Below are 19,762 nucleotides of genomic sequence, written 5' to 3' on the forward strand. Positions count from 1 at the left end.
ATATATATATATATATATATATATACATATATATATATATATATATTTCATATATATATATATATATTTCATATATATATATATAAATACATATATATATATATATATATATACATACATATATATATATATATATATATATATATATATATATATATATAATATATATATATATATATATACAGATATATATATATATATATATATTATATATATATATATATATATATATATATATATATATATATATATATATATATATATATATATATGTATATATATATATATTTTTTTTATCTCGATATAAAAAGTACACATGTACTTCTTGCAGTAAATAAATTACCTCTGATAAGCAATGGGTCAGTAATATTGTATCACTTTCGATGTATTTAGATTTTTTTGGACAGGTGTTAACATAGAAGTAATTAAAGTATTTTCTAATTTGTTTAGTTTACTTTGTCAAAAAAAATTATTTTTTATTATTATTTTACTTTATTATTTGTTATTTTTGTTATTCTATTATACTTATAGCAAGTTTAGAAGTATACATGAAATTTTGTTTTAAATTTAAATTTAAGCTCAATGATGTTATTTATTTTAATATTACGAACATTTCTATTTAATTTTAGTTTAATAACAAAGTACTGGTATGGTATAATTAACGACATGAATGAAAACCAACGTCACATTCTAATATCAAACAAAAAAAATATTTCTCAAGATTTAATGGTATGTATTCCTGAAATTTGATTTCAGGTTAAGTAAACATCCCTCTAGGATTGGGTTCCGCGTAACCAACTGGGGCCAATAAATCATTAAAATATATAAAAACTGCCTTACTAGTCTTACTTTTTAGAATAACACCAGAATATAATTGAATCATTAAAGCATTAAGATAGACAACTGAAAATAGTCTCTCTCTTTATATATATATATATATATATATATATATATATATATATATATATATATATATATATATATATATATATATATATATATATATATATTATATATATATATATATATATATATATATATATATATATATACATACATATACATGCATATATATAATATATATATAGGCCGCAGCGGGAGTAAATGAGTGCGAGAGCGGAAAAAAGCTCTCCTAAAACATGGCGAGCCATGCAAACTGCTCCTCTAAACATTTTCTTATGAGATCTGTTTATTAGTTAAAAAAATTGCTTATTGAATACAAAATTTTGGCTTTATACTTGTTACAAGCCCAGGGCGCATTAAATTGTTTTTTTAAGGAATGTTGGCATTTATATCTTTATTTAATGAAGAACATCTAATTTAAGAGATATATGCCATATAATTTTTATTTTCAAATAATTTTTATTTTAGTTAATAAGTAATTAAATATATCAATAATGCTTATTGAGTTTAATTAAATTTTATTTCTTTAAAACAATTTTTATGCATTTGTAAAGTGCGCGTAAATTAATAATAGTTAATATGCAATGATCTAACGATTGTAAATTGTTATCCATTGATACTAAATAATGAACTTTTATCAATTTAGTTTGCTAAATTTATTTACAAAAAAACAACAACGAGGTAATTAAAAGGAGCTAAGAATAAAATAAAAGTTGTTTTGACATTTCTTTTTTAAAACTTTAAAAAATAATATCATATGAAGTATTTATATATATAAATATATATATATATATATATATATATATATATATATATATATATATATATATATATATATATATATATATATATATATTTTATGTATATATTTTTTTTAAATTAAAAAAAAAGCACACTATAGAAAAAAGCAATTGTCATGTTTTAAGCACGGTTTCTTTTAAAGTAATTGGAAGAATATTTATTTTAAGTAAAATTTTTCATGTTTTTGTTAATGCATGCAAAAACCATGCTAAAACATATTTACTTTCTTTGATAGCATATTTAGTTCATTTTCTTAATAGTAATGCTATTAAAAGAAGGAATCATGTTTTAGCATGGTTTCTTTTAAAGTCTTTAAAATGTATTTTAAATTTTAGTAATTTTTTTTATTATAAATATGTGTTTTTTATAATAAATAAAAAACTATCAATCACATAATTATTTGGAAAAAAATTGCTGAAGTAATGCGTGTGTTTTTAAAATATTTAGGCAAATGCCAAACATTTGCATATGCAAAAATAAATGAATGTGACATTCATTTTTTTTCTTTGTTTGTATGTTCGTAGAAATGTTCTTAGTGCATGTTCATAGAAATGTTTGTAAATATTTGCACGTTTGTAATACACTTTCATAATGCACGTTCGTAGAAATGTTCATAAATGTTTGCACGTTCGTAGATTTGTTGTGCCCTGTCAAGCATATGTTTGTTACGTTAATATTACAAGAATAACAAGTGTCATTTATTGCACCATGAAAATATTCTTTAGACAAGTGTTGTTTTTACTGCTTATAAAAAAATGTTCATATTTTTTTTATAAGAATTTATATTTATATTGTAATAGAATGTAGGCATTTTAAGAATTAATAAAAATAGTTATTAAAATGACTGCGTTTTTTATTTTAGTTATAATGAAAATTATACTTACAAGGTAAAAAATTATATTTTTGCGAGAGCCATTAATTGCTCCCATAAACCATTTTAAAGGAGTGCGGGCGAGAGCTAAAGCTTTTGCTTCCCGCCAAGGCATATATATATATATATATATATATATATATATATATATATATATATATATATATATATATATAAAAGATATTTTCAAAAGAAAGAGAAATTTTAGGATCCCGCATCGCTTGCACAAATTTTCCCAAAATTGTAATAAAAATTAATTTTTCATTATGATTCATTTAATAAAACTCAGTTGTTTTTTAACTTTGATTTATTTTTTCAATATATTTACATAATGTAAACATAATGAAAAAACAGTTTGTGTAAAAAATTATATTAAAACATAAGCATTGTTTTTTAGTTAATTTTTGAAATAACAGTTCACTCTAATGAAAATACAAAAAAGAAAATGCAATAAAAACATAATTGTGAATGCTTCCTTATTTATTATATTGACATTTACTTTCAAACATAATTTTTTAAGAATCTAACAAATTCAAAATGAAACGATTTCGATTAGCATGTCTAATGCGGTAAGCTGATGCTTTTGTAGCAATAGCAACATGTCTTTCAACACTTTGGCTGTGACATGGAGTGTCTAAAAGTTACATAGATTTTTTTTCATATTCCATAATTTCCGATTCTATTTTATTGCTAAGTAAAGGCGGAGGTGTGACTAGTTCTTTTTTCCAGTCTATCATGTTAGTATAATCGTTTGAAAAATATTGAGTGTTTTCAGTAGTTCAAAATTCCGTTCTTCCCTTTCTTTGTTAAGCCTAGCTTCCAATACTGTAGCAGTTGTAGTTTTGCAAAATGTCTTGTCGTTAATCGGTTTAAAATACTTTCACATGTTTAAAATAATGTTTGTATTAACAACTTTCTTCATAATACTCTGGTATGGTTCCAAACCGAAAATTCTTTAAGTCATGACTTGCAGATGGATGTGTTTTGATGTAAAAACAAGTAGGAGCATACACATTTACAATTATTAGTATGAAATCAACTAATGCTGCATCAGGATCTGTAGTCGAAACATATAAACGCAAAACTCTGTTGCTCGTGTCAACCATCTTGCATTGTGCAATGGCCCAGGAGAATGATGCTGAAGCAATGGAGAGGCATGTTCAGAAGAAATGGCATGACATGTTTTGTATAGATAGCGTTGATCTTCACTTAATTCTGCTACTAATCCCTGAGGAATCAACAATTGGTCATTTAGTCAAATTCTCAAGTAGCTGTTTTCCTATCAGACCACAAAGATTTGTTGGTCCACTATTTAGGGCATCTATTTCAGAAAATATATTTCAAAAAGGCAGTTCATTCAAATGCAATAAGCAAAATAACCACTGCAATAGTCGTTCAATAAACAATTCAATTTGTTTAATTACCCCACTGGTTCTACATGTGTTCTTCAGCAATGCTGACACTTTTCTGGTTTCCCGGAGTTACATGATCAATGTATTGGTCTAGCGGGTAACTAACAAGAACATAGTGGACTTCTCTGACAGAACCTTTCTTGGTTAAAATTTTATTGTTTCTTTCATCAAATCCAATTACTTCAAAACTATTTTTTTGCTTGCTGTTGCACGACTGCTAACTCTGTAGCGATCTGATGTGGTGGCAAGTCTAGAATAGCATAATCTATTTTGTTTCATAGCCAATTTATCACTAGAAAGGGATTCTTCTTCTAAGCTACTGCTATTACTTTCAAAAGAAGTTTTTTCAAAAGTGGAACCTTAAGACAGATTCCTTTGTGACTTATGGCCAGAAATGAAAATTTGTCCCCTATTCGATATAAATCTTCTGAAATTTTTTGACACAATACTGCCAGTACCTCTCTTGGTGCTCCATTAATGTTCTCTTTGGTCACAAAAACAAATAGTGACAGAACACATTGGCTTTAGTAATAGTCATCGATTCATTAAATCTTGTTAGCTATCCAAAAGTAAGATTAGCAGTGGCGTTCCAAGTTGCCATTAAAAAACACTTGCAAAAACTTGATATGAATCTTTACAAAGAAATATGCAAAAAAAAACTTGAAACATGGAAATAATTATACTGTAATGACAGTGAAAATGATAACATAAAAAGCTTGTTGTGCAAGATGTGTGGGTGTTGTGCAAGACGTGTGCATGTTGCGCAAATGAGAAGATAGGTCATTACAACAATCTGAACTCTGTACACTTTGTGGAAACTGAAATTAAAAAAAAAAATTCTTTTGAGACTCGCCCTATATATATATATATATATATATATATATATATATATATATATATATATATATATATATATATATATATATATATATATATATATATATATATATATATATATTTATATATATTTGGTATTTGGTATGAATTCACCTATCTTTTCATGTTACTTTTTTGTATATTTATTAAATTTTATAATAGTTTTATTGATTTGCTGTTCTCATATGAAATTATCATTGAAGCAATGTTTTTTTTTTTTAAACCACTCTCCATTATTTTATACCTATCTTCTATTCACCTGCAAAAATTTATTTTTTATCACTTTTGACATGGGGGCTAGAGGATGTTTGAAACTTAAACTTTTCGAAATAATAATATTCTTTAGTTATTAATGTTAAACTTTTTCTGGGAATCAGAAAATTAATATGTTTAACTTTTTCGCGGAATCAGAACTGGTAAATAAATACTTGGACCCAAATCAGAGCCAAACCATTACTTTAACCCTTTAACAGTTCATGCTGTATTGTTAAGCAAACTTAAAGTGGTTTCCAAATGTCCATGCCCTAATATTACAGTTTTATGCATCTCCTCATATTTCCTTCTTGTTCATCAGTAATTATACATCTAATTGTCACAAACTTTATTACTATATTATAGTGTTCACTTTAATTTTAAAATATGACAGATATGGAAGTTCTTTCTAAGCAAAAATCATTATTAAAAAGTGAATATTTACTCACAAAAAGATAGAAAATTATGTTTGATGAATGGTTATTGAAAATAATAATGAAAGATTAATGCTTAGAGAAGGTGTACGGTATGTCACAAAATTCGAAAAGATTCAACATATGAATGTGTAAAATGTAATGTAAGTGCAGCTCCATGCATATCCAACTATCATACAAAAAATGAATATTAGTGAATACATTTTTAAAATCTTGTGTTTATATAGTATGATTTTAAATTCTTAAACTTGAATAATAATATTTTGTAGTGTTTAATAATGTTAAAAATAGTAAACAACTTGTTTAAATCTATTATTAAAAGAACACGGGACATTTAGAGACCACTTCAAAAAAAAGGCTGTACTAATAGTGACCGTAATTTAAAAAAAATGGGACTGTTAAAGGGTTATAAGATATTAGAAAAACTTTTTTTTTTTTTTCTAGGAAAAGAAAGCTTTCAAAAAATAAATACAATTTTAGAGGAATGCTTTTTATTTCAATTTTAAAAAGAAAATGGTACTATCATAAGCAGTTTACTTAGAATTCTTTATTAATTTAATAGTAATTTAGATATCTAAACATTTAGATATCTAAGCTTTTTATTTCAATTTTGAAGAGAAAATAGTGTTAAGATAGACAGTTTACTTAGAATTCTGTAACTTTATTAATTTATTAGTAATTTAGGTATCAATAATCATAGAGAAATATAGAAATCTATACTTGAATACATATAGGTAACAATGCTTAAATCGGTTACTTTTAGGTATAACAATAAACAACACAAAATAAAATTATTCATAAAACAACATTATGGTAATAAAGTATGTGTACATTCAGCTGTTAAATTAAAGCTTATTAACATCATCTTAAGAATAAACAAATTTGTCTGTAAACAAAGTCAATATAAACAATTTCTAAAAAAAAAATCTATGTAATGCATAACGTTCAGTTTATTTATTATTTAATTATTATCATAATGCAAGATAAAAATATTAAAATACCATCAGTTGAAAAATTGGTAAATATAAAAATATAAAAAGGCTGATTTTGATGCCGATTCTGATTGTGCAAATTGTGGCTAATTAAGCCGATGCCAATGCCGATTAATCGATACATCATTAATAAACATGCTATAAACATATTAATGTAAATAAATTAAACATGCTAAGAATTTATATATAGTTATATACAAATTCTTAGCATTTGTTTAATTTGTTTAGATGATGAAGCAATCTAAGACTGAGTCAGTATTCATGTTTTTAGTTATTGATTTTAGTATTTAACTGTTTGTTTCTAATTTTGAGTTATTTTTTTGCTGAATTTATAGTGCATTTTTTGTTAATTCTAATAAAGTGTTGCTTTTTCATTAGAAGTATTTTTCAGTAGAAGTTATTTTGAATTACTATTACAGATGAAGTGACCACAAAGGCACAACTTCACCCTATAGATAGTGAATGGGTATTTTCAGCAATCCCAAAGAAAGATCACCTAATGCAACATTTTGTTGTATATCTACCAAATAAAGAATCAGGCATTGAATCATAATTTGCATTTTAATATAATTTTCACAAATTTTTTAATTTGAAATATTTGATCTGGGTAGATTAATCAAAAACTTTCAAATCATAAATTATTTACAGTTTTTATTTTTAACTATATATATTTTTAATTTGGATAGGAAGGAAGAATACAATAGATGAAACCTTGAAGTATATTACTTTATAATAAAATCATTTTATCATTTCTCGATTTTAGATTATAATACAAATATTTATATTATTTAAATATTTTTTAAATATTAATCACAACTTTTTTTTGGAAACTTATATATTATTAAAAATTTGTTTCTTTTTCTTTTTTCTTTTTTATTATTAATCTTTTTTAGGCAAGGATGGAGGGAGGGGGGAAGGAGGAGTTTAAACACTCCGCCTACTAAGTTGTAATGTAAAATTTAATTTTTTTAACATCCACCCTTAGTTGTAAAATTGACTGCATGTATTTTCTTCGATCTGGATTAAAATAAAACAATTTATTGTAATAAAATTTTTTAATTTAATTAAGAAAATTTTTTTTTATGGAGAATTATGCTTTTTTAGATAGTAAAAATTGTGGTTTAGTCCCAAAGGGCTTCAGTATATATATTGACTGACTCTAGGTAGAACATATAACTGAGTGCCACTACATAAACTTAGGTTTTGGGTTGGGGCAGCAATAAAAATAAAGAATAAAGAAAAAATTAAAGGTTTACTTTTCTAAAGATGGCTATTTAATACATTTGATTTTCTCTGCACAGTTCAACTTGAAACATTTAGCTATAGGTTTTCTCTGCACAGTTCAACTTGAAACATTTAGGTTTTCGAACAATTAGTCTTGAGGTTATTATTAAATTTTTCTTTGCTTTGTATGCAATTAACTTATTATTTCTTAGTAAAGTCTTAGGGGAACCAGTTATTTATGTTTTATTATATTATTTTTACTTTATATTTATTAACAAAATGAAATTTAAAGCTTGTTTATTTAAAATTGAAAAGATATTAGCATATCTTATCTAAGCATTGAACAAAACTGCACTGAGTACAAATGATTTGATAATTTTATTGAATATTGAACACATTTTTAGAATAAAGAACAAAGCAACACTAACATACTTAACATATAATTTTGTTTGCTATAACATTTTACAAAATGATGTAACAGAAAAAATAAAGTTCTTTTTTTTTTAATTTTTATTTTGTGTTATTAACCTCCTTCAAGCAGAGAGGGCTACTACAGTTATGGAGATTGTGGTTACAAAACGTTTATTGTGGTTACCAACCCTCTCTCGATTCTTAAACTCTAAAACATGAAACTTAACAAGCTGCTACACGGATAAATAATTTAAGTGTGGGACTACCAGGGGCGTGGTGGGGATTGAACTCAAAACTTCCTGTTTATGAAACAGATGCTTTACCACTCAATGTAGTTAAGGCGAATTAGTAAAACTTAAAGTTTTTAATAAAAATCTTATCTCTAAAAATCTGCAACTTTTAAATGAAATTAAATAAATGAAAATTGATTTTTGTTTAATACGGCTACTGGTTGTGTTTAAAAAAAATTTATTCAAGTTTTTTTTCCTTTAAACAGAATTTAAGACTTTTATAACTTTTTTTTAAATTAAATTAAAAAATTAAAAAGCATCATTTAGATATGATTATAGATCGTAAGAGTTACAACAAAATTTAAATCAATAAATTTCTTAAAAAAACATATTTTTTTTAGTCACTTTAAAAAAAAAAAAGTTCTCCACTTAATGAGTAAACAAAAAAATTAGATGCTGATAGTTGTAGCTTTTTTCCTTCTATTTCTTTGAGGAACATTCTATTGTCTAAATGTCTTTGTAATAGTTAAAACGATTCCAGCGTTGAGCAAAGTCCTCACTTAAAAATTTAAGAGCTTGAGATTGTACAGGTCTGGAAATTAAGGCTAAACTTAGGATTCCATAATATACCACTATTATATTATATTAAAATATATAACATAAAATCTTGATAGGCATATTAAAATATATAACATATAATCTTGATAAGCATATTACATTTTAAATAAATTTTAAAAGGTGTTTGTAGTCCACAGTAAGATTTTTGGTGTTTTCCCTTTAATCTATCTAATTGTTTTTTGTTATCTTGCAGACCAGAATTTCTACGGAAATATCTTGTTTGTTTAAATTTGTTTAGACTGACTGCAATTTCTTAAAAAACACCTTAACTACAATGAGTATTACATCACTATTGCATATTTTTTATAGTCTACAACATTGTGTGATGTATAGAGATGTGTCTTGTTTTTTAGGAAAATATTTAAAAGTTCGTCATTTGTGCTACAAAAATTAACTTTAATGGCTATACCTTTAATCATATTTTAATTTCAGGTTTAAATAATTGAGACTGAAATTGAGTAAAGTTCTTTTTATTTTGGTATGTTTAAATGTAAGTTTTTTTCTTAGTAGTGAAAAAGTTGACACGGTTGGAGCAGTCCTGTATAAAAACTTGTTAAATAATTTTATCTTCCTCTATTTTATTTAAGCTTAGTTGTCTAATATTTAGTACATGCTTAAGTCCATTTTCTTTTTAAAGGGTCCCTTTATGTTATTATATATTAGCATACTATTTTGTTATTATTATAATATTATATAAAAAAAAGTTCTTTCAAAATAGGTAAACATGATACTCAAACGAAGCAAAGTTTTATAAAATTAAAAAAAATAATTGTTTTTGATAAAAAATTCTTTAAAGAAAGATATTATCAAAAATCTTTCATAAAATCCTTTTTTAATATCTTTCTTTATTATAGATAATAAATAAAAATTAATGTCTTTTATTTTTAATAAAAAACACACAAAATATCTGACAATTGAGCTTAAATTAGGTATAAATTCATGAAATAAGGCTTAATCTCACAAAAGATAACCACAACACATGATGCACATTAAACACTGAGTTGTGATTTTTTTTTTAATTTTAAGTGGGTTTTAAGGCAACCTGATATGTGCGTGTGTGTGTATATATATATATATATATATATATATATATATATATATATATATATATATGTATAGATATATATATATATATATATATATATATATATATATATATATATATATATATATATATATATATATATATATGTATAGATATATATATATATATATAGATATATATATATATATATATATATATATATATATATATATATATATATATATATTAGGGTGGTCCTTATTTATAAGGAAAATTTTTTTTTTCTGAATTGTTTTGAAATTATTTGCCAGAATGTACCTTTATATAAGACATGTAAATATACCAAATTTCAGCTCAATCGGTTAATATTAACACGTGCCGCATCGACGCTGAAGTTGTGAGATTCAATGTAAGGCAGTTACCTATAAGAACGACAATGTACGCTCGACTGTAAACATAAAATTACGCATTTTTTTTTAAATTTTAGTATAAAAACATACTAATTAAAATGAAAACGTAAAATAAAGATATAGTTTATCCTAATACTATATTTTTTATTTATTGAAATGATACATCCACTTCAGATACATATTTTGGAATAAAGTAAGCCTTCTTTTGTGGCGACTGGGAACTCTCTCCGGTACTCCTGAACAACCTGAATAAAATAAAAATAATATTGAATGTGTTTTCTAAACCTAGCCTATAGAATGTGTTCAAGAAAAAAATAACAAAAAATTAAATTTGTTTATACATACCTGTATCAAAAATTGTTTTTGATGATCATTTTTCAACATTTTTTCATTGTAATCCTCAATCAACTTCACTTCTCTTTCTGCAATATCATTTGTACATTTTAAGGTTGAAATGATATTTTTTCCTGTGCGATAATCCTCTCTGTTTTCCCAATTCAGCGGATCGTCCTGAAGAAATTCAACACAAATACCGAATCGTTTAAATAACTGAAGTGAATTGGCGGACAATAATTCAGTTGGTAGATCTTTTTGAACAAAATTTTGGACATCTCGGATTTGCAACGATAGTTTTTTCTCAATGACTTCTGTCTCTTCATTTTCTTCTTCTTTTTCATTCACAGTCTCTATGTTTTTACTTGCACATTCCATAGTTTTTTGAGCCATTCTAATTTTTTCAACTCTCTCAATTCTATCGTCAAATATTGCCATGGCAGCACACTCTTCACTTAGATACCATAAATGGTTTAAAAATTTTGTTATTGCAATGGTTGCAATGTTTTCATTAATATTTTTAAATTTAACCAATTTTTTCAAAAAATATATATCATTTAGGGGAGCTCCTGTAGTATTTGTTGCTGAAAACCAGGCCTCTACATAACAGTATACAACGAAAACGCAAATTTCTGCATTCAGTTTTGAATTATCCTTTCTCGTTTTCATTTGATTGCGAAATAAAAAAAGTTTTAAACAATAAATCGCTTTAGACATCTATCTCGCTAAATGATATGCACCCGGGGCCCTAAAACTCACATTGTTTTATCTCCCAAAAAAATGAGTGTCAATTGCAAAAACTCTTTGTAGTCATCGCCCTAACCTTTGTTGAAGCAGAACTGCAGCTCCTTTTATATGTCCAGTGTTTGATGCTGTAGTATCAAAACAAAAGGCTTGAATTTTTTCGGTTAAATTCCATTCATCAGTGATATGGAACACAGCAGAGCAAACTTCCGATCCTCCTGATGATGCAATTCCAGGTACTCCTAATAATTGTTCAAAATCTAAACCAACCGCAATCACAGGAAGCCGATCAATTTTCTCATTTTTTGTGACATCAAGCAATAATCTGGAATCCCAATGCACATCTATAAAATTTGCATCATTTCCTACCGATTTTATTGATGAATATTTTATTTTCCGCAAAATCTCTCTATTTCTTTTGATAGACGATCTATTGAGAACAACCTCGGTGATATCTATATTAAGAGCTTCTAGGACGGCAGAAATAATATGCATTGCATCCCTGTCACTCACTTTATATTTGTCCAAGGCAGCGGCCAGGCGAGGTGTCATTAACGTCTTTCATCCTCTCTTGTTTGAAGATGGACCCTGTTCAGATTCTGATATTAAATATGTGTCATCTTCACTGTTGTCTTGATTTATCACTTTTTTCTGTGAATCTTCGTTTTCTTTATCTTCCATTTCAAAATATGCAATCGAACAACTAGAATTTTCCAACAAATCTTTTTTTCTTTTCAACTCTGCAGCTGTGCGTTCTTCTTTCCGCTTTTCCTTGCGTAATAATTTGATATCTATTCCCAACATACAACCTACTCTACCTTTCTCCCGTTGCTTAATTAAAAATTCTCTATCTTCGGCGATTTTAATCTCATTTAATGCATTTAAGGTGGCAATATCGAAAAGGTTGTCTAAATCTTCTTTAAAATCATTTTCTTTTTCTCTCTGCCGTTCAGTATCTCTATTTTTAGATTTTTCTAAATTTCTGACATTATCGTACAAAGATTTTAATTTCGAAATACAGTTTGAACGGTTTTGAACTGGGATTCTTGCTTTTTTTCCAAAAAACGACCACTTCATCAATAACTAAAGCACTGCTGTCATTAAGATTTAAATTTACCACTCTCATGTTATAAAAAAGTACACTCAAAATATCTCGTTTACATGGTAATTTACTACCGCAGATTTGATATTTCATCACTCCAACTAGATAAATATTTTTCCGAAAAGTGGACATTTTAGCACTTTTATCAATTACTTATATAGCACGTCTTTTCTTATGCACTTCATGTACGAAACTAAAACGAATGTAGCATTGAACAAATAATATGTAAAAACAAAATTGACTTGTAGAGACTTGTAGTTGCGCTTGTAGCGAATTCAGAATGCACTTGGTGGTTAGTTGCGCATAGCATCGTCATAGCATGTTAGACAGTCAGATGCATGAAACTTTAAGGCCAATGCGGCACGTGTTAATATTATCAAATTGAGCTGAAATTTTGTATTTTTAATGTTTTGGTGTAACTGAACAAAATTACAAATAATTTTGAAAAAATATGAACTTTCGAAAATAAGGACCACCCTAATGTATATATATATATATATATATATATATATATATATATATATATATATATATATATATTATATGTATATATGTATATATGTATATATATATATATATATATATATATATATATATATATATATATATATATATATATATATGTATATATATAAATCTATTTTTGAAGGTTGAGGATGTACTTTCATATTTACAAAGCAAATTTGCCATAAATATTGATGATGTTGATGTTATCAAGCTGCAACTGACATCAAGAGAAAAAGTGGAAAAATTGATTTCTATTTTGTTATTAAAACAAAGCAACTATTTTGGTGTGTTCTACAGTGCATTAAAGTATGCAGAATATGATCACTTAGCAGAACAACTTGTGAATGGTTTAACTTCAGTTATAGATCATCATGATGGTGCTGACGAGGAATTGGCCAGTTGTAAGTAATTTATGTTAATGTAAAATTTATTTTTAATTTGAAGGTTGGTATTGATTATTATTGTGCCATTTTTTAGTAATTTTCTTTATCGTTGTTTAACTTTTTTTTAATTTTACAAATGTATAGAGATTATTTTTAATAAAATTGTGTTAAAAGTAGATATTTCTCTTGAAATATGAAAATAAATTTTTATCCATTTTATAAAAATAGTAAAAAAAAAGTATTATGCAAAAATATTTATTTAATTTATTATTTTAATTAACCCATTTGAGACATTTAATTAACCCATTTGAAATTTTTTTTGTAAATTTTTTAAATTTTTTATTAAAATCCACGTGAACACAGGAAAAAAGTATGCGAACACAGGAAAAAATATATTTTTGCAAAACAAGAATATTGATAATGTCTTTGGAGGATATAAATATATGTTCCCATTTGGGAAAGCTGGTCTTTATAGCGAGTAAATAAAATAAATATAATTAGCAAAGCATCAAATTATTTATTTGTTCCCATTTGGGAATACTGGATTGATATGGGTTAAAGTTTTTAAACAAATTTTCTTATTTTTATGCAGCCCTGAAAGGGTTAACAGTTATCTTTCTTGTTTAACAAGTTTAAATGTTTTAAAATTTATTGTTTTTTTCGAAAATCAAAATCAAGGATTTTTAATCAAAGTTAGATTTGTATCTAAATAAAATCAGATTTATATTCAAAACAAAGTGTTATAAGATTTAAGAAAACTTTTTAAAATTGAAATTAAATGTTCTGAAATTAGAACAAAGTTCTTTGTTATATAATTTTTGTGAACAGCTGTTTCTCTGGTACATACTTATTTTTTAAGTTGTTGTCATAAAAACTTATTAATTCAAAGTTCCACTTTACGAGAAGGTAAACTTATTACATTTTGAAAGAAATCAATAATAATGATTTATGACATCACAACATATTCTTAATACAATGTTTAGTTGTATTACAAATGAAAAAGTATTTATAAATTAACATCAAAATATGAGATGGAGTGGAGAAAAAACGTTTTGTCTCTGTGTAGTAAGGTTATATTTTTTTTCATACCAGAACTTTTAATCAGTGACAAATTTTACTTTTAAAAACCTCTAATTAAAATATCTGCCTCAAATATTTAAACTAAAGGAATATATAGAACTAAATATATAGAAGGGCAATGCTCAAGTGATATTCCACGAAAGCACACTGATACTGATACTGCATTTAAGCCCTATGAATTCTGAAAAAATACCAGAATTGCAGATTGCTGAATTGTAGTCATGAACATTTCAGTAGTTTCAGTCAAGGTTTTATTATACACCATTATGCTGGAAAGGTATCATAATGAAAAGAAAATAATGAAAGGAAAATAATGATTTTTACAAGTAAAACTGTGATATATTGTTTACACGTTTAAATGTACTAATGAAAAGTAATTAGAATGAATTTATGAGATTTTATTTCCTGAGATTATTAGCAAAAGAACAAAACCCAAACTCAAACCCAAACTCCAAGTGGAAAAATTAAGTAATTTTTTCCCATAATTTACTCCAGTATTTTGCTCAAGTAATTTATAATACCAATTTGTTTCAGTAATTTTTTCTATTAATTTGTTTAAGTTTTTAAGGTCAGGTTGGGATTTGGATCATTATAATCACCCTGCTATTGGTAATATGTAGGAGGGTGATCACTAGAAATGATTTGCCTAGAAAGCCAATCACACAGGTCGATCAATCTATTTGACATTTTGAAATATACTCATTTTCATTGACTTCTTGGCCCGATAGAGATATGTAACAATAATTTTTTGGAAAAATCAAACTAATTTACAACATTTCGAATTAACAGCTGCTTTTTATGCCAGTGTTCTTTTATATGTTATAGTTTTTGTATGATAATGAATGCTTCTGTTTTTAATGATAATTTTACATATGTATGGTTGTGATACAGTGAATTGTTTTGCAAGACTGCGCTGTGAAATACCATACTTTTGATCAATCAATTTCTAAAAATGCTTTATCTGATTTTTAGACAACTTTTTTGTTTTGCAACCACTTCCAACTTTTCTTTTTGTTCCTATATTGTTCTTCATTCTTTTTAGTATATTATACATAGTACAGTGTTTCACAGGAAGACATGCGATTGCATGCAATTATATGACCATGCAAAAAATAGTTTGTTTTGATTTGACCACGGCTTTTAACATATTTTCAAAATTTATAAATGCGCTACAAAAAACTTACTTAATCTTATCTAAAAAAACTTTAAAAAAGAAAAAAAAATCTTAACGAAAGAGTAAATAAAAAAAATACTTAACTAAAGCAAAAACACACTATATGTATATATATATATATATATATATATATATATATATATATATATATATATATATATATATATATATATATATAATATATATATATACATATATATTTATTTATAACCCAACTAAAACAAAACTCATCAAACTGAAATGCTCAGTCTATTTAATTTATGAATTAAAAAAATCATTTCATTCTTTGTTTTAACATTTGTACTTTGCTTTTTTTTTAATATGTTTCAAAAGATAAACATTTATCATAAAAAATACATAATTATATAAGTAAAAAAAAACAGTTTATTAATTCTTATTATAAAAATTCATTAGAAGTGTTTTGTTACTTCATTAAAAAGCGTTTCAATAATATAAAAGCATTTAAGATCAAACTTATTTAATTGTAACGGCATTCTAAAATATTTGTCTTTTTTTTTTCAACAAAGTTTTGTTTATCTTTTTAAATGTATTAACCTTAATTATTCTTATATTAAAATTTGTTAAAGAGACTTTCGTTGTTGTAGAATGTCATTGTTTATAAAAACAAAACAATCTTTTATTTTTTAATAACATTTATTATAAAAAATGCACACTTTAACAATTTATATATTATAAATTACAAAAATATATACAACCGTCAATTATAATAAAAAAAAACCATTATCAGTAAATTGTTACTTTATTTAAAAGCATTTTGCTAATATAAAAACATTTGTTAAAAGTTTTGATGTAATTTATTTTACTTAAGGTATAATTCAGATTATTTTTCATTCAGCGCGTTTTTACAATGTTTTTTGAAATAGCCATGGTCAAATTGTCAAAGCAAAATTTAATTTGCCTGGTCATATAAAGGCGAGCGATCGCACATCTTCCTGTGAAAGACTTAGTAGATTTTGGTATGTTTTCCATTCAAAAATCATTTAAAATTAAGCTTTTTTTCAACTGGATGCAAATCCAAAAGTGTGTACACTTTTTCAAAGCAAATCTTTGTAATAAGCTTTTTTTTTCATTTTTAAATAACTAAATAAAAAAGTTGTTATTAATACATATTAAGAGTTAAATTTGTAGCTAAATAGGTGTGACCGCAAGTTTATTAAATTGTTCTTTCATATTTTTATAGTTAATACAACTTTGTCCAGATTTTTAGTTATCACATGTTATTAATGATCTTCCTGATATTCCTATCTCTAAAGTTTTATCTTCTAAAAATTTTATCACTCAAAAAATACGGCCATATTTAGTTGTAGAGAAATAATTTTCTTGTCATGCAACAAAAAAAACAAAGTGTTTAGCAAATCTATATAATAGTGATGTACCAATTAATCGGCATCAGCTTTATCAGCCACTTTTTGCACAATTGGTATTGATATCAGCATCGACCTCATTTTCCAATTTTCCAACCGATGGCATTTTAATATTTTCATCTTGCATTGTGATTATGATTAAATAATAATAAACTAAACTTTATGCATTACTTAGAATTTTTTTGATAAATTTTTATTTTGACTTTGTTTACAGGCAATATTATTTATTCTTAAGATGATGTTTATAAGCTTTAATTTAACAGCTGAATGTACTTATACCTTTACTACCATTGTGTTGTTTTCAGAATAATTTTATTTTGTGTTGTTCTATTGTTATACTTAAAAGTAATCTATTTAAGTATTGTTATCTATATGTATTCAAGTATAGCCTACTATAGTTCTATATTTTTATTTGTTATTTTTAAATTATTTCAAATCACATCCCCAAGGCCACTGCAATCGAGGAGGCTACTTTAGATATGGTTACAACAATCTCTCAACTTTATTACTCCAAAACACAAACCTTGATAAACAAGGCCGCTGCGCCGAGAAACAAGTTTAGCACAGTACTACCAGGGACATGGTGGGGATAGAACATCACAAAATAAAATAATTATAAAAACAACTTAATTATCTAAAAATAGTTTAGATATCTAAACAACATATGATTGTTGTTTAGAATTCTAAATTACTATTAAATTAATAAAGAATTTTAAGTAAACTGCTTATGATAGTGCCATTTTCTTTTTAAAATTGAAATATAAAGCGTTCCTCAAAAATTGTATTTATTTTTTGAAAGTTTTCTTTTCATAGTAAAAAAAACTAAAAAATGTATATTTTTTTAACTGAGTTTTTCTAATATCTTTTAAAATAAAGGTTTAACTTTAATTTGAGTCCAAATATTTGTTTACCTTGTACTGACTCCATGAAAAAGATTACACAATTTAAAGTTGTATGGTTTTATATTTTCAAAATTTTAATTAGTTAATTCATCGGTATCGGCCTTTTCCTATCCATCGGTATCAGCATCGGCCAAAAAAGTGCTATCGGTACATCACTACTATATAACAGATTTTTCATGCTCACAAAAGGTTTACTCAACTATTTACATTTTAAAGTTTTTTGAGTCTTCGGTTGATTGCTTATTTGATCTTTAGCTTTTTTTCTTTTATATTAACTCCCAACTTAATTAGTAGCTGGTTGCACCTTTATTATGAGTAAATTTGTTTATTACTTTTTTATGATGCTTAAAAAGAAAAGGAACTAAATATTTTACTACAACTATTTTTTTTGTTGAAATTAATGTGTATATTGTGTAAGTGGTCATTTCAAATCTCTATAAAGATCAAATAACCTTTGATATAACTTTCAAATGTTTTGAATGTTTTTACTTTTTTATTTGTTACTACAATATTCTAATATTAGATTTACTAAAATAGCACTAATTGTGTAAAACCATAAGGATTGTTTTTATTTTTAACACTTAATGTTATTTTGATACTGCTATTTTTTAAAAGAATTTATTTTTTTAGATGATATTATACTTAAAAATGGAGGAGTTCCAAGTTTGCCTCAGGTGTTTGTCAAACGGAATGATTGCATTCAAAAAGTCAATAATGCATTGTGCAACTTAAAAAGTGAAGGATGGGTTGTACTTCATGGTATGGCAGGTTGTGGCAAAACTGTTCTTGCAATCAGTGCTTTAAACAATGAACGAATGATCCATTCATATTTTCCTGGCGGAGTGTTTTGGATTAATTTAGGGCAAATTAACGAAACGCGATTGTTAATGAAAATGCAGAATCTTTGTTTACTATTAGATTTAGAGCATAGCAATCAACGTGTTCCTCAAAATTTAGAAGAAGCTAGAGACAGATTAAGAGTTTTATTTTCTCATCAACACCCGAGATCACTGCTTGTTATTGATGATTTATGGTCATCTTCTCATGCTAAATATTTTAATATACATGTTCGTACACTAGTCACAACACGGTACTCTGCAGTTGCTGACCAATTGTTAGAAGATATTTATAAAGTTCCTGTTATGGAACAATTACATTTGGGGCAAAGTCGACAGATTTTATCGCAATGGGTGAATATTAGCATACCAGATCTCCCAAAAGAAGCAGATCTTATTATTGAAGAATGTAAGGGCTCGGCACTAGCTCTTTCAATGATTGGAGCTTTATTGAAAATCCATAAAAACAGGTGGAATTATTATCTTACACAGCTTAGAGAGCAAAAAACTAGTAAAGTTAGAAGCAAAGTAGCTTATGAGTATCCTTCTTTATATGATGCAATTGCTGTTAGTTTTAATGATTTAGAAGAAGTTATAAAAAAACATTATGAAAGTATGGTTGTATTTGAGGAGAATTCATTGATTCCAAGCAAAACATTAGAAATCTACTGGGAATTGGATGTAAGTGATAATATTTTTTATTATTGTTGAGTGTAATATTATAAAAATTGATTAAATGCCAAACTTGTCTTTTTTATTAAATATTAAACATTTTTCAGTTGTTTAAAAGTGTTTATGTTTAAGTTGGCCCTGCAACCATTCTTTTTTAGTTGTGTGTGTGTGTGTGTGTGTGTGTGT

General features: G+C 25.6%; 1 protein-coding gene across 1 annotated transcript in view; it reads left to right on the forward strand.

The window, feature by feature from the left end:
- Window positions 1–618: 618 nt before the first annotated feature.
- LOC100210403 (apoptotic protease-activating factor 1) overlaps window positions 619–19,762 on the forward strand; it is a 100,588-nt gene continuing 81,444 nt past the window's right edge. Inside the window, 3 exon segments of the mRNA XM_065791134.1 lie at window positions 619–729; window positions 13,287–13,545; window positions 18,699–19,585. Of these exon segments, the coding sequence (XP_065647206.1) occupies window positions 667–729; window positions 13,287–13,545; window positions 18,699–19,585 (1,209 nt within the window). The 5' untranslated portion in view covers window positions 619–666.

Source organism: Hydra vulgaris, chromosome 02 (assembly GCF_038396675.1).
Source record: "Hydra vulgaris chromosome 02, alternate assembly HydraT2T_AEP".
NCBI lineage: Eukaryota > Metazoa > Cnidaria > Hydrozoa > Anthoathecata > Hydridae > Hydra > Hydra vulgaris.